Genomic DNA, 24,976 nt, shown 5'->3' on the forward strand with positions numbered 1-24,976 from the left:
TAAATATGTACATATTTCAGCTTATGCCAGGGCTAGCACACACCTGCAGGACTGACCACTGTGCTCTGACTCGCTGGCACAGCAAAGCTCAGATAAGGGACCCTTTTGGGGAGTGCCACCTGATGCAGGACTGTGTGGCAGCTTCAAGAATGCTAAGAAAAGCTCAGCTCTGTCTTAAGGTCAGCCGATGACTCATCTCACTTTTCCAACATTCCTCCCTGTTGCAGACCTGTTGGTTCTGCTTTTCCTTTTGAAATATATAATCAGGAGTTACCACTCAGAAGTGCAGCAGTAACACACCTATCTACAAACAAACTACCTGAAGGTTAATGACTATGCTACATCAGTGTTGTTCTAACAAAGATTGCTCGCCAGGATTTCTGAGCTCTTCTCATGCACAATTCATCCTGTGTTCAGAATGAGATTACGCTGGCAATTTTTCAATAATTCTGGGTAAGGAACTTTCAAAGTTTCACAGTAATCTAGATGTGGTTTTGGGGCTAACTATTAAACAGACATTTTATGGTGCCATGGTTTCACATGAGCTTGTTTCACAAGTTACTCTGATAATTAATTAAGGCTTGCAGAAATCATTTATTGAGAGGATGACCCAAAGGATTACTTTTTCCCCTGCTAGTTTCACATTCTACATTTACTGTTGTTCAAAGAGAAATACAAGTATCTCATTATTTATTTCTGAAGAGATGAGAACATGATGCAGTGCTGCTCATTAAATATCCATAGTTGTTCTCTCATTGACTTCCATTAGGTCCCATTTCTACCTTTAACGATTTCTCAGTTCCCTTAATGATCTCCAAGCTAAGACCAAGCTTATTGGTTTTTTTAGTGTACTCATTGGTCAACTTGCCTTGCTGCCCAGAGTCTGCCTCAGTTCAATACTCACAACATTGACTGAAACATCTGAAGTTAAATTCTACTTGAGAAGGCAATGCAACATAATTAACCTCTTGCATCTATATTTTTTTCAATGCATCTGATTAAAGTAGTTTTCCTCCATTGGAGCTCTTGGATAATAAACTTGTAGAAAGCAGAACTGTATTGTAAGGTTTGCTTTTGTGAACCTCAATTTTGCCTCACTAATGAAACATCTAAGTTACAACTAAATGCCAGGAGCAGTAGAAGTAAACTTAATTTGTAAAAATCAACAGCAATCAATAAAGCATGCCTTAGCAGCAGCAGCTAATGCTCTGCACTTTGTCAAGAAAGCTGCTATTTACTTAACATGACAGAGTCACTTCTGAACGAGAAAGAGAAAGACCAGAGTTAGGCTGAGAGATTAAAAAGCCAGATAAATAAAAGAGGTAACATTAACAGGTTTCACAACTTGGAGTGTATTCACAAGTATGTCTTTAAAAGGAGGAGAAGGGAGGGAAAAGGACCAGTCAACTAATAACTCAGTTATGTTTTATCAGCACTTACATGTTGGAGTTTCCCCTCCCTGTTGACTGTATTATCTTACAATCTGTCATCGATACATCACCACCAAATGATGCAAATGATGGGTTAAGTGTCAAGCCACAGATACAGCCATGTTAAGCTTGATCTGAGCAGTCAAGAGAGTGGGACTGCCCTCATCCTGAGGAAACTCGACAAAAGGTTCATCAGGAGGCGTGGAAACCAGCTCAGGTAGGCTTTGGCCATAAGGAACTGGAGGAGAAAGAAGTGGAGGAGGAAGGCCTTGGTGCACAGGGAGCAGGTGTATTCCCCTGGTTCACAGGCTTCATAGACCATAGAATCACACAATGGTTTGATTTGGTTTGGAAGGGACCTTAAAGATAATGAGGTTCCAAACTTGCTGTAGTGGGCAAGGACAACTTCCACTAGAACCAGTTGCTCCAAGCCCCATCCAACCTGGCCTTGAACACTTCCAGGGATGGGGCATCCACACCTTCTGTGGCCGTTCTGTTCCAGTGCTTCACTGCTTCAGAAACAGTAAAGAATTTCTTCCTAGTATATAATCTAAACCTGTCCTCTGCCAGTTTAAAGTGGTTCCTTCCCTCTTGTCCTGTCACTACATGCCCTTGTGCAAAAAGTCTCTCCAGGCTTTTTGTCAGCTCCCTTTAGGTACTGGAAGGCTGCTCCAAGGCCTCCCAGAACCTTCTGTTCTCCAGGCTGAACACCAATTTTCTCATCTTGTCTTCATAGGAGAAGTGCTCCAGCCTCTGATCATCTTTATGACCCTGCTCTGGACTTGTTTCAGCAGGTCCAGGTGCTTCTTTTGTTGGGATTCCCTGAACTGGATGCAGTACTCAAGGTGAAGTCTCAGAATGGAGCAAGCAGAAGAGAACAGAGAGAATTAGTGGAAAAAAAAAGGAAATGAAATGAGATCCTTAAAACTGTAAGGGTAGATGTTTGTGCCAGTACCTGCACTTCAAGGAGTGCATGAGGCAGCATTGATGAGTGGGCTGCAAGAAAATGCTTCTTTTGCTTATATCCATGCTTCCTCCTTAATTCAGGGAGATGGAAGAAATAAAACTGGAAGCAAAATCTGGTTACTGTGTTCAACAGACTATGAATTCACTTCTACACAAAATTCTGGTTTGTCCTGAAGCACTGTTTGCAGTACCACAGCTTTCTAGATTTTCATGGTATTTTTAAGGCTTAAGTGTATTACCTCCTCCCAACTACTGAACAGTTACTCACTCATTATGCTATTTAATGTAAAATGAGCGCTCATTAGATAATTTCCTTGTAAGTGCAGGTGATATTTATTTGAGACTTTAAAATTAATACTACCTTTTGCAGTGCAGAGTAAAAACATTTTTTTTTCATGACAGACAATTCCATTCCATAATGAAACTAGTGGGAGTTAGGCTCTTCACTTACATTCTGCACTCCAAATCATAAAAATTGTGCTCCGTGCTGTTTACTTAGGAAGGGAAGTAAACAGTTTCTTCTCTGCACCAAACTAAAAATATCAGTTGTAGGAAAAAACATACAAAGAAGCATTCAGCAAGTGTCATTCATCTGAAGTGTAAGAATTTGTTTTGCATTCCCTGAGAAGAGCCAGATCTCCTGTTTATATTTTTGGTGTAAGTAAATGCAAAGCAAATGGGGTCAAAGTCTACTGTCAGCAAAGTTCAGCACATGGCAATCGTTCTTATCTTTCTTAGGTGGGGTTATAATTCAGAGAAAAAATTTTGCTTTGTATTTAGTAAGATTAAGTTAATTATTTGACATTAGTTTCCATTTTTTTCCCTATATAGATATTTTGAAGCCAGAAATCACACAGAATCAGAAGATTCTCCTCATGAGCTCTAGAGCGAAACCTGAGTGACAAACGCAGCATGCTCCACTAAGTCACTCATTTTTAATATGGCAATTGGACAGAATTTATTTTTACTTCTTTTCTCCATATACTTAGAAAAATATGCCATAAAGCAAATCAAACAGCATATATTAGCATAAATGAAAGCCATAAAATACCTTATTATCATGATTTTGTATGAAAGATTTTATTAGCAGGCAACACAGACCAGACACTAAATCGTTTTCATTAGGTAAACGCATCTCCAAGAAGCTTCTGGCAGGGCACATGTTGTAAAGTGGAAAAACCTTCCCACTGATGCAAGTCGAGAGCACGTTAATGCGTTACGTCATTCTAAATTGGATCTTGCACTTAATGCTGATGAAGGCAGCTCCTCCAGACCTGTAGGACCGAAGTCATTAACAGGCCTCTGGACATGCTGAAGAGATAAAACAAACCCACACAGCTTTTGGCATGCAACATTACAAGTGGTAATTCTTTTGTGCATATTTACCTTGGTTGTCACAGCCGGTGCAGAAGAGCAGACATGAGGGCAGACCTCTGGCCCACGGGGGAGATAAACTCACACACCTCCCTCATGAATGCCACACTTGACCCACTTCTGTCCACGCAGCAGCAGCCGCCCCACAAGGCCCCACTGTGGTCAGCAGTGCCCAGTGAGGCAAAGCCTGGCAGAGGATGGAAGGGTGTAAACCAACCCACCTGGTGTCTCCCTGTCTGCTCCCTCTGGGCTCAGGCACCGAGAGAAGCCTTGTCTTCACAAATGTGAAATGCTGGGCATCCATGACACTGCTGCAGAACCTACAGGTCCCATGGCACAAGGAGCCCCTCAGCAAACAGTAAGGTAAGCTGGACACTAACTGATTATCAAGGAGTTACCAAACATACACCTAGAATAGCATACATTCTGTCCAGCAGCATCATTCTCACTGAAAAAAAGTACTATTCTTCTCTGAGATGCCTCGGCCAAATACAAGTCCACTATAGTCCAGTTTACTGACTGGACATACCATGGTCATATCTGACATATTTTAAATGAGTGAAGCTTTCTTAGGTTTATATTCCTGGCCACATATCTCTATTGTACTTTCATTGCCTAAAATTCAGTACAACAGTTCCTTCAGTTCAACGAAATCAGCTAACTTTGGGCTTAGCATCCTTAGCATGACAGGAGTCACGCAGCAATATTGCTGACTGCAACCACCTTTTCTGATTTGGACCTTAATAGTACTAGTCTAAGCCCTGCGGAATCACCTCTGCTTAGGAAACAGTGGCTGTTTTATTTTGCTTCTTCAGGCATGCAAGAACTTCCAGCATTGTTTATCTGGCTCCTGAGTGCAGATGGAGCACAGTGTTTTACACAGCAACCCTCTGCCCCCTTGCCAGTCTGACAATCACCAGCTTTCCTACTCTGACTTACCTGAATACAGCCCCGAGATTTTGCAGGCTGAGTACATACCCTTGTGGCAGTTCTAGTAAATTTCCTGGAAGCTGCAAGTCTTACAGGGACCACGAGAAAAGGAAAGCTTTTACCTTGTGTATTTTTATTCTCTTAAGGTTATTCTTCTCTGCCCATTCCATCCTGTAGCAGTAAAGAAAGCATAGCTTAGACTAGATAATTAACACATTTGGGTTTTATATGAGAAAAAATTTAGATGTGATTAATCCCTCTAAAAGTGAACACAGATCTTACACTGAAGTTGAGGAAAGCTATGCAGAATTCCAGCTTAGGTTATGTTTGTGAGGGAAATATCAGCAGGACATCTGGGGAAACCCTGGCACCCAGACACTGGTAGAAGACTGCTAAGATGAACAAGATATACAATACCACAGTGACAGGAAAAAAGACATGCTTATGTCATATGTGCTCTAGAAGTTCATTTACATACATGGTCAGTAGCATAGACTCATTGAGGAATGGTTCAGACAGAATCACATTGCTTGAAAATCAAGCTGATTTTTACAAAAGCACTAATAAACAGGAGAGCTGGTGTGCAAATCCTTTCTTAATACAAAGAAACATAAACCCTGCTTGAAAGCAGAGGGTTTCTTGATAACTGGGTACTGGTCTTTGAACTGCAATCCCTGGAGGAGTGGTTCTTCTGCGGTGGAAAGGTCTCAACCCCAAGGGGGAACTACACTAACATTGTTAGGTATACCCTGCATTCTATAGGACTGCCTTCTCCTCCAAAGTCCTGAAATATGTCACTATTCAGCAGAGAGAGATAGAATATTTCATTATACTGTGAATATGTATAGGACCCTAAAACTAGTAGGCTGACTGAAAGCAAAACACATTTATAGGTGTCTAAAATGCATTTTGAGGGACGGGTAACAGATATGGGCAACAATTATATATATTTGATAACAATCATGATTGGTACATCCAGCAAAGACTTAGAAGCCTAGGATGCAATAAATGTTCTAGTAACTTCATTAATTTTCTAGCCTGGGTGGATATACATGTATTTATCAAATCTGTATTCAATTTACAGTGAATTAAGCTACCTGTCTCTAGAGAGGTAACTCAAACAGTAGAGGCAATGCTCCTCAGCTCTACAGCAAGTTCTCACTCTCTAAAGACTGAGGTGCAGCAGTGGGCAGGAAAGCCACTCCCAGTGCTGCTGGGTCCCAGGCCCTGCATCCTCATGGAGCCAATCACAGGGCTAATATGTGACATTTGGGGAGCACGTGATGGAGCTGTGTCCTTTTTTTGAAGAGCCTTTCACACAGCATTGCTCTGCCTCTGCCGTTGCCCCTTCTGGCTTTCTCACTTCCCACTGAGTTTACAGCTCCTTCATTTTCGCTCAGCATGGCCAAGGAGCTTTCCTGGCTATTATCCCTGACCTTGAAGCTCTGTACTTGCAAGTAAGCCCTTTCCTCTACCTTCCTCTGCACAGACAGCACCTCCCACCCCTGGTCCCCATCCTGCTCTGGGTTCCTTGTACCCTCCCCACGACACCTGGGGCTGCCACCCTTGCTCCAGAAAAGCAGAGGCACTGGCTCCTGCCTGCCCCCAGCTTCCTTGGCCCTGCCCAGGCCTTCACCACTACATCTTCTCCAACAGCTCTGAGGCAGCTGCCGAGAAAATCAGATTGAGCAGAATGTTACACTGCCAGAGTGTTGAGAAGAAGGGTTTTTATGTGGGCTGCGGGCATTTCCTAAGGGCTGATGCCTGTCCACACACTGGTGTGATGATTTTTTCCATGCATCATCCCTCCTATGGCCAACATGAGGCACCTATTTACAATCTGGGTCACAGTCCCTATCACTCCTACAAAACTGAAACAAATTCACACAACTGCAACTGGAAGGTCTCCAGACAATATGCTTTCTGTTTCCTTTCCTTGGCAAGAAGCCTTTCCCATGAGGACCAAGATTACCACTCATTTCTGTGCTACCAAACTGCAGTTCTGGGTGGCTGCATTCCCAGCCTGCTTCTGCTGAAATGTTGCAGTTTTTCATTTAAAGGCATATTTCAACATTAAAAGTCAAATTTGGCTAAACCTGAATCAGAAGAAAGGATTAGGATGGCAGAGGAATAATAATACATCAATTTAGCAAAGTTCTTGCTGTGAATATAAATACTGCATCAGTAATCAGCATTGACTGCTTGAAGAAAATTCAGAGTGCATGAGCACTCTGTTATCTTTGCACTGCACCTTTTCTTGTTGTGCTTGTACCAATGCATATTTTACAAAGATTAATATGCTCTCACCAAATCCATACAGTTCTATGAAACCCATAGGGACATCTGGCAAGAACTGATCACATCTTTTTTCTGCATATTCCTTGCAAACAGATTAGTAACCAGTGAAATATTCTTAAGTGAGAGGGTAAAAGAAAATGGATGTGTTATTGATGCAGAAAGGAAATCAGTGGAATTCAAATTATGAAGTTACAACATAACATCAGGTTGAGCAAAAGACCTTTCCCCCTGAATTTGGAAAGAGCAAGTAGCTGTAGAAAGAGTGCATAAAGTAGAAAGGGATCACTAAAAACTTCATTGCTAAGGAGTTAGTGAATGTCTTTGGCAAACCTGTTATCATTTGCATGTTTTCCCTGACTTCACAGGAATACACGATGTGAGGTTATGTCTTACATAAAAAGGACAGAAAGGAAATGAATGCAGCTTTGTTTTACCAACTGGAAAAAGAACTATCATCAGAAGATTCTATCAAAGTCAATAATTTATTCCTTATTTGCACCTCCTCTTTGCTTGAAGAAAACCATTTATAACCTGAACTTACAACTGAAGTTATACCTTGTATCATTCCATACTATCTCAACGTACCATTAGAAAGTCAGCTTCACACAGCATCAGCAAAGGCATTAAGAGACCGATGCATATAGTTTCTGGTGACATGGATTTCACTTCAGTCAGATGCTGAACCACCCCTGGAAAGTTTGCCTATGACTGACTTGTGTAATTAGACTCTGCACTGACACATTAAATGAGATTTAGACATGAAAATTGTTAAGATACTTGAAGAAAAGCAGTCAACAAGTTAATAATAATCATTCTAATAAAGGTCTGTTAAATTCAAGGGGGCTGGAGGGTAGTAGCCTACTTTCATGGAAGAAATAGTTTTGGAATGAGCAAAGTCTGCCTCACAGACTTTAATACATGCCACAAAAACTACCAGCAGTGTAACACATTTGGGAGATTTGCTTGGGAGTGAAGTACAGTGGCAGGAAACCAAGAGTACCTGACAGCCCTCAGGAGGGCAGTTCAAACATCTGTGTCCTTTATCCCCAGTCTAGAAGAGCTGTGCAGCTTTATGTTGACAAGCATTACAATGATCCATCCATTTTCAGAACTATCACACTAGAAAGATTTACAGCACATTTAAAAAATCTAGCACTAATTTTTTGCAAGAACATACAATGGATCACTATTAAAACACGGGTTTGGATCACTCATTTGCCCTGCTAGGAGGCAGGACTGTCACCTTCTTTGTCATCAAGACATGTAGGTGAGTGAGAGGCAAACATAACAATGGATTTATGTGGTGCAATGTAATTGTACTCTGCTTAAACCACACATCTGTATAGCCTAACATATATCATGCCCTCCTGAATTCTACTTCAAAATCCAAGAGCATATCCATCAAGACAATTACCTACATCAAAAAGAGCTGTAAATTGAATACCAGAGATCAAAAAACACAGCAAGATGGTTTCACAACAGCCTTGAAGCTCTAATCAGTTCTCCTGGGCATCACAACCTGTAAAGTACAGATTTCAGGAAAACTGCAAAAACCCACCACTATTTCAACCAACAGCACTGACCACAAATGCACCTTCACCATGTAGTGAGGAGACCTGAACAAGCTCTGATGGCATCTGGAGCAAATTCACACTGCCTGAAACCTCAATCAGCTGGGAGCCAGGTCAGCACAGTGTGGGGCCTGAGATGGGGAAGCTAATATCCCCTGTGCTTCAGCTCCCTTTTTGCTCCCATTTTGCAGTAGGATTATCAGGATGAAGAAAGTTATGGATCAAGGAGGCAACGATCATGCTAGTGGCACCTTGTTAAGTCAATGAGCTGGAGGCTGGACAGGCTGCACACTGCACATACTCCAGAGCCACTGTACACCCAGACTCCAGTCCCCAAACATCTCCAAAAGGACAGTAAGGTGATTCCTGTGAGTGCTCACCACTGAGCAACTCACTCACATCCCTGTATGTTTAGGGCCCCAAATCAGTAATTTGTGTTTGCCTTTAAACAGGCTGTGCCAGTGTGCACATTAATTTAAGCCTCAGTTACAAAGAAGAAATATGTTAATATAGAGAACAGTCATTGCCAGAAAAATACGCTGGCCAGTTTCTAAAAACATGTGTGAGGGGAAGATCCACAAGCTGCAGAAATTATTGGTTCATACTTTTCCTCTAATTATCAACTCAATGAGTGCCCCTTTGTTTTTCAGGTCACTCCCCAATTGCATGTTTCCTTTGTCCCACAACCTTTAATTCTTTTCCAGTGTTGCAAAATTAACTGGACAGGTTTCTTAATCTTGTGTCTACAAAGAACTTGTTGTAATTGCAATGAATGCTTTCATTTTGCTGGTGTCTGAAATACGATTTGCAGGGGAAGGGGGAGTGTGGGTTGATGCTATTCCCATCATTAATAACATTCCTGCAGGGATTGTAGTGGCAGGAGAAAAAACCCCAAAGCTTTTATATAATAACAGCATGTGTTTGCACGTGAGCTGCTCCTTTAAGAAGCCTTGGGCTACTGAAAGTAGAGGGATCCAGAGAAAAGGCAGCCCTACAGCTATAACAGAGGGCAGAGGTTAAATCTTTTGGCATATTTATCATAAAAATGGTCACTGCACACTCTCTCCCTGAAGGCTTCACTGAAATAGAAGTGTTTGCCATTGGCACTGCCCTGCTGGTAGAAGGTAAGTTCGGTGTGGGACCTTGGCAGCAATAAGATTTTTTCCTCCTATTATTTTTGGTGAGAGGGGGAAAGGAAAATTGAAGTAGACAGCAGCATTTGTGGTATGCTGACCCTGGTTACTGTGGCTACATCACCTGTACTTCTGGTGAGTAAATCAGTGAGCTGCAAGCTCTATGCATAGCTGTGGCAGTGAAGTACTTGCTACTCAGCTCTCTTTTCAAGAATTTGGGATGTAAGTTTTTGGGGGATTTTTTGACTTTTAAAGGCAATTTTATCTTCCTCTGGGGAAAGAAGTTGAAATGACTGATAATCTCTCAATAAAATTGTACTGCTGGTTTTGTGGGTTGTGATGGCTGTCTTATAATCGAACATGATAGCTCCAAAAAAACCTATAAACTGTTAGCATACATCCAGACTACATTAGTAGCACTTCAATTAATGGCTGCTGGGTAAAAGGTAACAAATCATATCAATTTAATTTAGCCACTGTGATCTTTTCTTGTGATATGCCACTTGTTGTGAGACTGCAACAAAACTGTGAATTTTTATCTACCTGGCAGCTAGGAAAGGCTTATAGCTGGGATTATGCTGGTGTCAGTCCCAGGGCCTGGAATCCCATCCTGCATAGTGCTGCTCAGAGGGGGATGTGGGAATCATGGGGCCCAACAGCAGAGGAGGAGAAGCTGTAAGCACCATCAGAATGAGCTCATTAGCTCACCCCATGAACATGGACCAAGGGTGCTCACCTTCCCCTTGCAGCCAGGCTCATATCTGGCCGCAAAGGAAAGCTGGAAATGCTGTCAGACACTCTTCCTTGGAAGAGAAAGAAAAAAGCTTCTATTTCTTGCCCAGGGGCAGGCTGCTGCCTAAAGAGAGTCCAGGGCTAAGCCTGGCCGGCAGTCCCTGAGCCATGTGCACAGCCTGGCATGGCCTGGCAGGTTCTGCACTCCAAATCCTGAGGGGTGGGAAGCAGCAGGAGGACAGGGACAGCACTGGGTGCTGGCAGGACCTGCTCGTGGCACCACAGCCCTGCCAGCCCTGACCTGCGCCGGGGTCTGCAGCCTGCTGGGGACCTGCAGCTGTGGAAGTTCAAGCAAAGCACTCCCTGGTAACCTTCAGTTTAAACTAGCTATAGTCTAATACATTTATGTTTTACTAAACACAAGTATTTTCCATTGGGTTTTAGGCAGTATGTGCCCAGTAGATTGGCAATAAAACTTTATTATTGTCATTTGGGTTAGAAGACCAAGCTAAATAATCAAGGATTAATTCACTTTCTGAAACATTCTGAGACAAAGGCAATAGGACCTCTCCTTTTTTTATGGCAGCGTCTAAGTGCAGTTTGCAAAAAAAGGTTGCGGTGAAGAGCTACATTCACTTTATTAAGTGGACACATTTGCTGATCTAAAAACAAAAATTCAAAGCTTTTTTTTTAATTTAGTAAGTTCTCTATTTGTACACTCATGCTGACCTTCAAGATAGCAGAATCTGATAAAGCCTGAGGCTTCCAAAACCAGGGAAAAGATAGAAAAAAAAAAAAGCTGATATAGTAATAACTCTCAGCTCTACTCTAAATATGCTCAGAACATATCTCTCCTAAAGGCTTCTCTGCATTTGGGAAAGCTGACAGCAGTTTTACCCTGTGGGTGGGAGGTAATCTGACAGGGAGGAAATAAAAACAGCCGATCTCAAATGGCTCCAAACTTTTCTCCTGGAAATATTTTGTTACATGTTGTGTAATGATAGACACACATCAGCTGTTACTATGGTTATGCCATCAGCCATTAATGCAATTAAGGTAGAAGCAGGATTTTTGACTAGAAAAAAATCATCCATCTTATGTAACTGCAGAATTAAGACAAGAAGCATAAGTAACTACACTACTTTACAGAATTAGGGGATATGGATTTTTTCTGTGCTACATCATTTCTTTTTCCAAGAAGAACACAAAGAAAAAGACATAGTGCCTCTCATCTAACTGAAACTTAGAGACTGGATGTTGAGTCAGAGCCTCATCAGAGCTAAAATAATTCAGGTCACCTTGAAAAGGGCATTAAAGGACAAAGCCTGAGTTTAAACCAGTGAAGGATGGATTTCAGGGTGGCACAGCTCTGTGCTGGCTGAATAGCTTGGGTTGCTTGGATCCCTCTCTGAGTACCAACATAAACTTATTTTTTTTAAATCTATCAGTGACTGCTTTTCATAATTAGATTATTCCTTTTCATGTATAGTCTATTGACATGGGGCAGTAATGAGATTGAGCTGGTGTGATTCAAGCACTGTGTAGACTTCCCTGAGACAGAAGCCCAAAGGGAGGCAGGCTGACTGAAACATAGCTGAGGGATTTCTGTGCTTAAACAAAAAAGAATGTTTTAATTTATATTAAATACAAACCATTTCTCTATCAAAGTCAGGCCTGGATATGTGTACACCAGCAGCACGTGCAGGCTCTCAGCTCTCCTGAAACTGCCTCCTCTACATCTCCCTTGCTCTGAACCCTGAACCATGTGTCCCTGCATGGAGCCTGACAATCCAGTTTCTCTTGTTATAACAAAAGGCAGAATTACAAATATGATCAAACCAGTTCTGCCCCACATGACTGATGAAGTCTGAAGCACTGGCTTGAGCTGTCACCTACAACTTCTCTTCTGAAAGCCTTTGTAACTTGCGTGCAGACTGACCACTACAGATCTATTCCCTGAGCATAAGATTCCACTTTAATTACTGTTCTCTCATCAAAGAAAACAGCAGCGTCATTGTAGATATTTTCCATGTCCAGTTGAATCACACCAAACAATTCTGTCTTTCAGCCCTGCTTGGTTTCTGTCTCAATGGCTTGACAATTATTTCTTTCCGAAAAATCAAAGAGCTCCGAACTCCCAGCAATCTTCTGGTTCTCAGCATTGCCCTGGCCGACTGCGGCATCTGCATCAATGCCTTCATCGCTGCCTTTTCCAGCTTCCTCAGGTATGGCAGAAGGGTTTTCCTGAAGCATGCTCAGGAAAACCACATGAAAATTAACAGCTTAAGTTCTAAGAGGTCTAACTAATTAAATATCGCTCTTCCTACCGTAACACGTAGCCAACCTTCTCATTCCTTCAATCTGAAACAGCAAAACAAAACTCTATGTGGTTCTACCAGGCAAGTAGAAAAGCAGATTTTACTGCATATAATTATTGACAGATTATAAGACTGACTAGAGAAGACATTTAACCAGACAGCTTTACCAGTTATAGAAGCTACTTGAGTATCAAAATATCACTTCACTAAACCTCTAGATTGACCCCAAATTTGTCTGCAAGTCTGTATCTATTTGTTGTGTTGCACTGACTTGCACAAATTGACAAATTGGCTCCTCACAAAGAGGGCAAATCTTGAAGACCTAGATAATTGGATGAAACGTACATTTCAAATTTAAAAACCCCAACTTTTCAATACACAGATGCAGGGTTATATTTTCTTCTCAGTATTAAGAATACAAATAGCTGTTGTACTGTAAGAGACACCACAGCAAGAAAAATGCTGGCAAATGCCTAAAAGCAAGCACAGTAACATCTTTCACAGTGTTTCTCAGACAGATAGCATAAGCACAGGCTATCGTTTTACCCTCTCTGTTAATGCAATTTCCAAACATGTCTTCACCTTTCTCTGTCGTTTTCTTAATATATTCCTTGTTTGTTGACAGATACTGGCCCTATGGCTCCGATGGCTGTCAAATCCATGGATTCCATGGCTTCCTGACAGCACTGGCCAGCATTAGCTCCAGCGCTGCCGTCGCCTGGGACCGATACCATCACTACTGTACAAGTAAGGGCTTCAATTTACCTCACAACCTTACCCACATCCTGCAAAAAGCTGGCTTAGATTTCTGAGAATCAAAGCAAGCACACAGTTATTATTTGTGTATCTTATATATAAGTTTGTTTATCTTACACACTAGATAGAGCAAATATAAAAAGTTTCTCCAAAGGACCTCTTCCCATACAGGAGGCAATCATCAACCACCTGCAGGAGACACTTCCTCATCATCATCGCATCCAGTTTGTGACCCTCTTGCCATGCTTTCTCTTAACCCATTGGTAATCTTTAAAACAAAATCCCCCCAAAAAATCCAACTCCTCATATTGAAGAAAAATCTATTCATCTTGGGCTTTCATCCAACACCCTGCTGTGCACCAAACAGATCATCATGTCCATGCAGAGTTTACTAATTATAGAGAAATTTGGTGTAAGCAGAGAGCTGCCTCTGCAGAGATGGTGACTGGAACAGAGCCCATGCAGAGGCATGATCGGGCAGACAGAGCTCAGCAGCCCCTTTGTGCAACACACAGGTATTTTGGGGTGCAAGAGACATCTATACCCACACAGCCTTTCAGGCACAGCCTACATGTGATTTTAGCAGCAAATGGCAAAACACACCCAAACCACACAGGGAATATAGTCAGTCTGATGATCCTGCTGAGGGTGGAAAGGCTGCCAACATTTTTGTTCTGCAATTTTTACAGGAATTCAGCTCAGGAAAAGATATGTATTTTTTCATGTCTAGACAAAGGCCCCAAATAATGCAGGCTGTGAGCGAAATCCATACTAACACCCCTTGGACACTGAAATGCATTTGGAGCTGGGAGAGGAGCATCTGTATTTTACAAGAGAGCCTGAAAATAAGCATGTCTGGGAAAGACATTTTACTCTCTGCCACATTGGCTTTAATGCTTTTGTGTCATGCACTCCTCCAGTCAAGAGCATACAGTACATTAAGAGCACAGGCAGAAGAACCCTAAGGGCACGAGCTTCTTTACTTTGCTCCAATTGTTACAAACTGATAGCCAAACATGGCTCCTATAGTGAACATTTTGAACAACAAAACAAAACCAGAAACCCAGAAGATGCTCATGCCCTGTGGTTATTCCAGTAAAACCAGCCCCTGCTAGTTCAATTCTTCACATGCTGATTGCAAAAAAGATTAAGTCATATTTCATAGATATGCCATACCAAGCCTACAGGCTATACTGTGTTCTCAATCCATACATTAAACTCCTGTTGACACTGGTGAGAGTTGCATGCCTGTACAGAAGGTACAAAATAGCTTTACCTAAAAATCAAAGCTATCAGCCTTTTATCTTCATTCCCCAGGATCTGGTACTCCTTCCAGACTCAATTACATCATCCTCAGGCTTTTTTGTTATGTCCAAACTGTTTCCCAAAAACAACTTTGTTGTGGCATTCCTCAGCTTGGCACTTGATTATCCACTATCCATATTTCTGGGAAGAAAGAGCTGATGAGAATGTGAGAGATTACTATGATGATAGGATAACTTGGGACTTTACAACCATTCTGTATGCTAATAACACAAATTTGCTCACTAACATTCTGAAAATTGACCAGGTTTTTAGATTTGGAAGTCAGCACAACCCTAAGTGACAAAGCACTACCTTTAAAGTGTATTGGTAACTAGACAAGTCACCCACCAGAAATCAGGTTGACATTGCTTGGCATATGGAAGAAAATAGTATTATCACCCCATATGACAGAGAAGGTCAAGATATTTTATTCTCCCCTCCCTTGTTTTTTTTTAACGTCCAGGCAACCATACTGGGCAACTCTCTTTTCATCCCCTAAGTGTGGTTCTGGGGTTTATGAGATGCTACTTTCACAGCAAAGAGGAGAGAACTACAGAAATAACCTAAAACTATGCAATGAGAGTAGAAAAAGCAGGGGATTCCGAAGGGTATCAATGTCAATCTCTAGCAAGATGGGAAAAAAAGCTCTTAAAATTTGATCATTGGGGGCAAAGGAGAAAACAGAAGTAGTTTTATGTAAGTGCCTGATGGTGAAGAAGAAAAGCACAAATTCTGAGGAAGCTGCCTCTCAGCAGCCAAGTATTCAGGAGAGAAGGTGACAGTTCAAATCAAGGTAGACATTGTCAGTTCTCCCTCTCTGACCATTCGTGGTGCCATCAGAAGCTTGTGAAGAGGAGAAGGATCCTGGTCAGTTCATAAGTACAGCATACAGTTACAGAATTAAAAGGAAAGAAAAAAATACCAAAGATTTTTAACTTGCATTTAAGAATTATGAGGAAACAGTAAATCTAAAGTGATTTATATCAGTACTTCTCTCAATATTTTAAAAGAGAAGACAAACAAAACTAGCAGGGATTTCACAGCAGCACTCAATTTCAAAAAGTAGAGTTATAGTGACTTTTATCTAATCCTTAACAACCAAGGTAACCTGGGTTGCTCCAATTGAAGCTGTCAGCTCTGTCAAATTAGGAGTAAATCCTAGACTCCTGTCACACTGCAGCCACCCTGCCACATTCCCTTCATCTAGCTTTGCACCTGTATCAGTTTTCCCTGACAAGATGTCAATGTTTGTACAGATCTTGCATTTTTCTCTGAAGCAGGAGGCAATCACCAAGACAGTTCTAAGATCATGGAGAACCACAGGAAAAAAAAATCCCTTAATTAAGTTATTTTAAAGAGCTTTTTATAATTATATGCACAAAAGTAGCTGTTACACATTACAGCTTTCTTATTCCTACAAAAAATGAATACTTGTGAGCACCAGTGACTGGTGCTTTTTGCACTGCAGATGAAGTAGGTACTAACACCTATTTTACTTATGACTGATATATATTCTTGATTAGCAGATTTTCAGATATTTCTGTCTTTGACAAACTTAGCTAATTTTAAATGATGCATGTCATAAAGTTTGGTATAAACCATACTGTCCTGGAACATATTGTAACTTAATATTATACAGTTATAATAACTTAACCATTTGCAAGAATGAGGAAAAGGGACTTTTTCCCCCTCCATCATAGAAAATCCTGTTGACCTTTTACTTGAGACACTGCTTTTGAACAGCAGACTGAAATCTAGCTGAAAGTTAGCCACAGTGTCAGAGATGTATTTTTCACTTTGCAAAAATCAGCTAAATGTTTGAATAAATCATAAATCTTACAAAAAAAAAAAAAAAAAAAAAAGAATGTTTCCACAAACTAAACATGGAGATATAGTTTATGATTATATCACTAAAAACTGGCCATCATGATCAAAAGGATTAAGGTTCCCTGCTCTATATAGCACTTCCTAAAAGTTCAGCTTTTGGCATTACAATTTTAGTAATCTTTGAATGATGGGGGAGCACTCTTTCTGTTCCGAAGCAATTAGAGAAATCATTTTAAATTCCCTGTATTAATATTTCACTGTGTGGAAAAGACAGGCTTCCTTTTTGCTTTTGAAAGAGAGAAAACCAGAGCACAAGAGCGATTAGACTTAAAAGGACCAAACTGCCAGCACTGGGCCCTAATTAGGAATTATATCTGTAAGCATATGCTGAACTCCCTATATATGATTTAATTGAATTAGGACCTACACGGCTATTACATTAAATTTTATCAGGCCAAGAGAAGGCATTTAAGGTAAAGCAATGGCCTACTGTGCACAAAAACCACTGAACTGCTCTCAACTTGAGCTCTTGCTCTTGGCTTTCTCAGGGGAGGACATTTTTGCCACGTGAACACAGCAGGATTCTTTCACTGTTCTTGTACTGAAAGCGTTTTTTCTGAGTAAAACCAAAATACTCTCAAGCTTGTGTAATTTTACATTCACACATTTTTAGCTACTTCTGATGTGTGTGTAAATATTTTCTGGAGGGTCAACCAGCAGCTGATTTCACCAGGTCTACTTCACCATTAATCTCATTTTGCAAAAGGTCAAAGCCAAAAGGAAAAATTTAATTTTGTTAGTTCTGATTCTCTCCTCTTTGAGCATCGAAAGTAGGCCCCTTAAGTGTGAGAGGAGAGAAAAGATGAGCTCAGCCCCAGAAACGAGCTTTCCAAAGGCAGGCTGTTGAGACATGCCTGGTGCCAGCCTCCATTACAGCATAGTTCTTTTATTCTGCATCTATAAGAAAATTATGATCCCTAACTCCCATGGAAAAGTAACTAAAATAAACTTTTCCTCACAGTTTTTCACAGAAAAGGCACAAACACTAAAGCAAGAAGGTGCTTAGGCTACATTGCTTCTTTGGACTGGGAGTTTAATAATAATTACAAATTACTAAAAAGTTGCACTTGTATTTCTAGTCTCCTAAATCAAAAGCTATTATTTTATTTTCATCTATGTAATTCTAGAGTCATATTATGCCAGTACTACAAAGCAATATTTAAGCCTTTGCAGCCAAAGTATATCTTCTATGTAGTAATCATACAAAAGACAGATATTAGTCCTTATTAATAATTCTTCATTAGTACTTATTCCAAAATAATGTTTTAAATTACTAAAAAAGTAAAATGTTTTTTGCAACTACCAAATATAAAACCTAGACTATTTCATACAAAGGATTTTAATTCTCCTTTGTATTTAAATTGCAATGTGTACAACTGTCTTTTCCCATTATTAATTTTGAACACCTGCACCAAACGAATTTTCCAAGTTGATTTTTAATGCAATTCAAACTTTAATTTTTTTCCCCTGAAGAACCTCTGGAAGATAAGAAAAAGGAGAGGGATGGAATCAGAACTCCTGTAAAAGGGCAGTTTCACTAACATCCTTTATTTTCCTTTCTTAAAATATACAAGAACAGTACAACACAAAATAGCTACTGTAGAGTTTGTGGTTCCTCCTGGAGCTGCTCCTTTATGGGGATCTCCAGCCTACGAGGCCCCCACATGTCCTTCACCCACGAGTCAGCCACGTCTGACCCCATGGCAAGGACTCACCTCATGCACCTCATCCCCCGTCCTTCACCTCTGAGGGAAAGTTCAGAATTGGCCTGAATCTTCCTGCCTCCTGTCATGATGCTGCTGTCTAAGGGCAGACAAAAAGATTGCTTCCCAGCCTCAGTGAAAATTGCATCACTACTTGTCCGTAATGGGAGATTTGATTAGAAAGGAGTGCTGAGGAAAGTCACTGTTCTCCTTGCTGGTGCTGCTGGCGTCATGGGCTGCTCAGCACAGCCAGGATGACAGATGTGGGTCTGTAACAAAATTATCCAGACCTTTTTACATGCAAGCAGCGAGACTAGCACAACATCCTGCAGCAGCAAGGAATCCTGCCTGCCTTCTCCATGAATAAATACTTCCTGTGTCTTCTGAAGTTTCCAATCTTTCATTTCATTTCATTCCTATGGTATTTGATGGAACTGGATGAGATGGGCACAAGGGAACACTTTATTATAAAATTAGAAAAAAAATTACTAATGCTGAGCTTCACATTTCCTAGGATAAGTGATGATCTTAGGGGGAAAATTACTTGTCCAGCAGTAGTTTTAGAACAAGCTCTGTTGTCAGGTTGTATATATATACACACACATGTATATTGATGACCAGTAATTTTAGAAAAGGGTGTATTAGATATCCCCACATGCCCTGCACTCCTGGCCAGGCAGGAAGGAAGTAGGCAGGGGCTGGGGAGTGTGTGCAGAGTCACGTTTCTGATCTGACCCACACTCTGCAATGGGACTCTGTTTCTTCAAACGCTATTTATTGCATCACCCTGTTCATTCTACTCTCTGCCTCATCTGTGTCCTTAAACACATTCCCAAAACACAAGAATATAATGTTCATAACAGCAGCTGTATCTCCAGCGTGGTGCAAAACCGAGCAGCAATACAGCGTTTGTCCAAGTAAAACACACAAAAGGGAAGTACAGTTTGCTGTTTCCTAAAAGCTTCCTTCGTATTTTATGCAAGACTGATTCCTCCAGACTCGGGTCAGCTTCAGGATACAAAACACAGACACTTGCTTGTTTCTGCCTGAGGCCCAAGGGCCTGACAGCTGTTTCCAGTGGTTTTGTTCGGGACATGGAGAGCCTCTTTTCTCTTCCACAGGGAGCAGGCTGCAGTGGAGCACGGCTGCCTCCATGATGGTGTTTGCATGGCTGTTTGCTGCCTTCTGGTCCATAATGCCCTTACTGGGGTGGGGAGAATACAACTACGAACCCCTCCGAACCTGCTGCACCCTGGACTACAGCAAAGGGGACAGGTGAGGGCCAGGGCCAGCTCCCACAGGAGCAGAGTGGAGGCTGTCATCCCCTAGGATGGTCTTGGTGGCACACAAAACCCCCAGCTGTGCCCACCACTGTTGCTGGGGGAGATGTCCCTGCCCAGCAGCTGGGACAAGCCAGGCATCACCCAAGGCTGCCTGGACTTGCATGGTGGCATGTGGAACAGCTAAAGTCAGCTTCCTCTGTGGGAAAGGAGGGTGCTCAGCTTTCTGAAACTCCCTCACGCATCTATACGCTGCATCTTTTCTGGGTTTAGGGCTTGAAACTCTTTCAGAATGCTTTTGGCTTTATGCAGTCCAGCACAGATGTCCACGTAGGGGTGTTTGAGTTTAGAATACAAACAGCTGTTGTGATTTTCGACACAATCCATCCCGCACACAACAGCATGGCTTAACTGGCCATCAGCAAATGCTGCACATTGACAAAACTGGTTTTACCAATTTAAAAATACAGTTTGGTATATACTTACAGCAAGTTTACAGGGATGCACTCAAGAGAAATTAACACCCTCTTTTTTCTTTCCCTCCTCACCTTTTCCAGAAACTATGTCACATTCCTTTTTGCTCTGTCCACTTTCAATTTCATGATCCCAGGCTTCATCATGATGACGGCTTATCAGTCCATACACCAAAAGTTCAGGAAAACTGGGCACTTTAAGGTAAGAAAGCTCCCTCAGCCCCTGCAATCGCCTGCATCCAGTAGAGACAAAGTCCTTAAAAAAACCCAATTTCTTTCACAAAGACTTTGACTCAGCTCCTTCTGTGCTAACCCCCCAGTGCTACTTAAGTAGGAGGGTAGAGCAACACAGGATGAGGCCATTCAGAAAGTTCATGGAAACACCATCCTTGGAAATGTCAGCATTTTACCAGATGGCCACATCTGCCCTGACCTAGTGCTGATTCCCCATCAAAGAGGGAGTTGGACCAGTCATCCTGAAGATTCCCTTCCATCAACACTGGTCCAACTCTCCTCAAAAAACAAACACAGAGCTTACAGAATATTTGCCAATAGCATATCAATATTTATCCAGAGAAATTTATCTCTGGAAGGATTGCTAGTTCCTGCTTTGCTACAGGTCTTTGGTTTATGGTTGAGGAAGTCAGACAGAACTGCAGCTCTGCAAGGAAACACGCAGGCACCCCATGGGGGAGAAGGGCCTTCCCGTACACACTGTGTTTACACTTGGCTGAGGAAATTCAGAAATCTTTATGAGCTGGAAACAAAGGAATGGTTCTGGTGTGGCAGGTTTATGGGAATGTAATGTGGTGATTATATGAGTTGTTTGCTGAGGTGCAGGCCATACAGTCTGGGGCACTACACATGGCTGGTGGTCACAGCCTGACCCATGCACTCAGTAAAGACAGTCAGTTCTCAAGAGAAATGTTATATCGACAGAGACAGCCAGGCAGACTTGTTTGTAGCTGACTGGAATAAATACATGTGCCCTCTATATATTTATTGAACAAATCTTAGTGTTCATTATTATGTTTATTACTTTTTTCCAGAGAGTTTAAATGCACTAGAATGTGATTTCTTCCTCATGATATTCTGTAGCTGTGCAGACAAGTTACAATACAGAAAATTTAAGGATAAAATTATCACTTCCTTAGTCATTAATATTTGTAAGATACTTGGGAACAGCTGGCCATGAACACCATGGATAGGGCCCTAGCATGAAGGACAGAGGAATCTTACTACCACAACACAGCTACTGCATGCATCTGTTGCACCACCATAGCAGTGGCTTCACACAGTTTGTCTGCAAGACCATCTAAGAAGTCAGCAAAATATCATTCCTTTTAATCTGCTTTTCGATTTTCACATTGCTCTCTCCTCTCAGCAGCAATTACTGGCCACGACTTCTATATCTAGCACACACTGATTTGTCTGATATACCCTAAGGTGTTTTGCCACCTCTGCCACTCCCCACCCATGCCCAGGATCAAGGCCTTGGTGCTGCTGCACTGTGCTATCCCATATCCTGTTGGCTGATCCTCTCCTGCTGCTGAACACAAACCACGGTCTCACAGGACCTCTCCCACCCATTTGTTGTAGCGTGTGATTGTGAAACAAAAAGAAACCTATTGCTCTTGTTTTTCAGTTTAATACTGGTTTACCATTGAAGACGCTGGTCATTTGCTGGGGTCCCTATTGCCTCCTGTGCTCCTATGCAGCAGTGGAAAATGTGATGTTCATTCCACCAAAATACCGCATGGTACGTCGGTGCCACCTCAGAACCCAAACGATGGCATTCTCCTTACTCTCCTCTCTCTGTCTCTATGAACAATGCCAGTTTACTGATAACTGGGTTTACCTGTAAAAACATATGTAAGAAGTAGTCCTTTTCCTCAAAGCGTTCTGTTCATCTACCATTTTTTAGTGAAAACAGGTAAGCACAGTGATATAACAGGCATTGCATTACTGCTTTGATCAAGCAAAAATGTAGGAAGTCGGGGTATTTTTCTTCAGCACTTAGTCAGGGGTCTGTAGCCTGTACTGTTCTATGCCATGTAGGAGCTTTTTGTGGCACCAGCTCAGAATTTACAGTTATAAAGAAACTGTTTGTCTCATTCATATTTCTAATACTTCTCTCTCCTCAAGGAAGCTGTAATTAATCACTCCTAAGGTTATGCTGCCTCATTTTTCCCCTTTCTTTTATGAGTCTTGGCTCCAAAACCACTATTGGGACTCAGTAATATCCCATCAAACCTTTCAGCTTTCATTCAGTGCCCCAAAATCAGCCCAGTTTCAGGTCACCAAATGCATTACTGTAATCAGTATCCACATTAAATGTGTTAGCAACATCAGCCTCTTCATCCATCGGTCCAAAGGTGTCCATGGCACACCTTCCACTCCTCCTAAGTGTTTGTATTCACTCTCAACTGAACTATCCCTGTTTCAGGCAATGCCAACCAAAATTCTTCCTCCTGGAGACTATAATTTCCTGAGTAGGACTTGCAACCAGCCAAACTGCTTTAACTTCTCCTCTCTCTGGGAGTAGCAAGCTAATGCCATTGGAAACAGGCTTTTTTTTGGTAAAGGGAAACTGAACATAGGCTGAAATCAGCCCATTGGCTTCTTGGTGTGTTTTCCTAGTAATAAATATTGTGTCTCATGACAGATTCCTGCCCTTATTGCCAAGACTGTGCCAACAGTGGATGCCTTTGTATATGCCCTGGGAAATGAGAACTACAGAGGAGGAATATGGCAGTTCCTCACAGGACAGAAGATGGAGAAAGCAGAGGTTGATAACAAAACTAAATAATCCATTATGGCATTAAACAAAATTACTGTGAGTACATCACTGAAAGCAAAATTCAAGAGAAAACTGAGTGCATTCTCTGATATGTATGTGCAAAGGTGGTTCCACATTGGAAAGGCTGTGCATTGGCTACACACAATGAAGGATGGAAAGAAAGCCCTCCAGATAACTGTCCAAACCATCATGAGCTGCTTGTCAAACAAGCTGCCTTAAATCCATGTTGATTGTCATCAGTCTCATTTTATATGTCACTGCGAATAAAATATGTGCTGGAAAGCATTTATTTTCTCCTCATAAAAGCTATCATAAAGCTCAGCAAATTAACTGAAGTAGGATATTCATTTATCCAGTGAGGCCTCATCAGATCAATCTGTGCAGGTTGTCCATATGGTAATGTCTGGATTACTAAAAGATTAAACCAGTAGCCAGTATTAACCACGTCTGTATAAATAGCTTGTTCATCTGAACAACTCATTTTCAATGCACCCAGAACAGGAGTTTCCAAATTTCTATCATGAATCTGACATCCTAGTTCCATAAAAACATTTTAGTGAGCATATTTCCCCAGTAAGGAATATTAGCTTGGCTCCCATTCAAATGAATCACTGGGTGACATTCAGCTTTGTCACACACTAAACTACAGCAGATTTTGCAGCTGCTGCCTAGCAGGACAATCAAAAGCTTATAGTCCATCATAAACATTCATCTTTTTGTTGAACATTGAGCGAGAACTAAAGGGAGGTATGAATCAGATTCTGTTCAAAAAATGTCATAAGAATAAAAATTAACTTCACATCTTCCGTTAAATTCCCCTATGGTCTACGTAAGTGAAAGCAATCACTGAATCAGTTGTGATTAAAGAGTCTGAGCAATTAAAAAGTCACTTTCATAATTATCAGAATTCATATGTATTTTAAACTACCAGAAATGTCCGTTTTAAACACTTGTATTTGCTCATGTTGCTCATATTGCTCATGGAATGAAAAACTGTCAGTTGATGTCGTCTGGTATTACAAGATGCGTCTCAGAATTGCCCATTTGTAAAAAAATACGTGCACAACACAGATTAGGAGAGATAGTGTGTACAAAAAAAGCAAACCTAATTGATACTTACAGGGGTCATATGGTTCATTTCCAAGCATTGACAGTGAAAGGGTTTTTGAAACTAACCAAGGAAAAAATTGATCCATCCTTTTGATGCCTTCCAACATACTTAAAGGGAAACCAGTTGTTTATGGGTTACAGAAGGGTAGATGGTACAATCCTGAAAGCTAAACAGTCGGTGGGTAGAAGGGACATTCCTCTCATGTCTAGAGATAGGGAATAAATGTCATTTTGTCAGCAGTCAACCAGCAGGATCCCATTCAGAGATGTGCTTTGGGACTTTGTGAGGCTCAATCTGGTCACAAACTACCTGACAGAGCACTGAATAATGCCATGACAAAATTATGCAGAATAATGACATCTAAAGCTGGCAGCTAAGACTTACATCTTAGGTACACATAATATAAAGTGAGCAGATGACAAAATGTTTGCACTGATAAGTGCAAAAGAATGTGTCTGGGCACAAAATTACCTTTAACTATGTATCGACAGTGACAGGCTCTGAATGTGCAATTATCTGTTTCTCAGGGAAGAGGCCTGAGTAGGTCTTGCAATCACCAGCTGACTTGTCAGCGGGGTCACACTGACAAATCCCAGCAGAATGCTAAAAAACACTAAAAAAGGAATTGGTAACAAAAGAGGACACACAGTCACACCATTTGAAAAGCAGTAATTCAGACTTAGTGAATAGGGTGCATAGTTTGGGTCATTCCAACTCAGAGAGGATAAACTAGAAAAGCGCCACAGAGATGATCAAAAACAGGCAGAAGCTTGAATGCAGGAGGGAGGAAATGAAGGAGAGTGTTGGCTCAGAAGAGGTGGCTGGTGAGGAGAACAGAGAACCAGGGATTATTGAACCAGGGATTCAGGGGATGAGAGACAGAATGATTGTTTGCTGCTCCCAGTAGCA

The 24,976-nt window shown here is 41.4% G+C and overlaps 1 protein-coding gene across 1 annotated transcript; it reads left to right on the forward strand.

The window, feature by feature from the left end:
• The first annotated feature begins 9,480 nt into the window (after nucleotides 1-9,480).
• Nucleotides 9,481-23,960, forward strand: RGR (retinal G protein coupled receptor). Its single transcript, XM_032116765.1, has 7 exons — nucleotides 9,481-9,693; nucleotides 12,503-12,659; nucleotides 13,378-13,499; nucleotides 19,525-19,678; nucleotides 20,241-20,358; nucleotides 21,802-21,915; nucleotides 22,822-23,960. Exons 1-7 carry the CDS (start codon nucleotides 9,615-9,617, stop codon nucleotides 22,963-22,965), a joined length of 888 nt encoding a protein of 295 aa, XP_031972656.1. The 5' UTR covers nucleotides 9,481-9,614; the 3' UTR covers nucleotides 22,966-23,960.
• Nucleotides 23,961-24,976: the final 1,016 nt, after the last annotated feature.

This window comes from Corvus moneduloides, chromosome 8 (assembly GCF_009650955.1).
Source record: "Corvus moneduloides isolate bCorMon1 chromosome 8, bCorMon1.pri, whole genome shotgun sequence".
NCBI lineage: Eukaryota > Metazoa > Chordata > Aves > Passeriformes > Corvidae > Corvus > Corvus moneduloides.

What these genes read in the sequence shown, in the direction of transcription:
- RGR (XM_032116765.1), top strand. Translation starts at nt 9,615, where the DNA reads ATGGTCACTGCACACTCTCTCCCTGAAGGCTTCACTGAAATAGAAGTG. An exon ending in CACTGCCCTGCTGGTAGAAG is followed by an intron (nt 9,694 to 12,502) that starts GTAAGTTCGGTG and finishes TCTGTCTTTCAG; the next exon opens with CCCTGCTTGGTTTCTGTCTC. An exon ending in ATACCATCACTACTGTACAA is followed by an intron (nt 13,500 to 19,524) that starts GTAAGGGCTTCA and finishes TCTCTTCCACAG; the next exon opens with GGAGCAGGCTGCAGTGGAGC.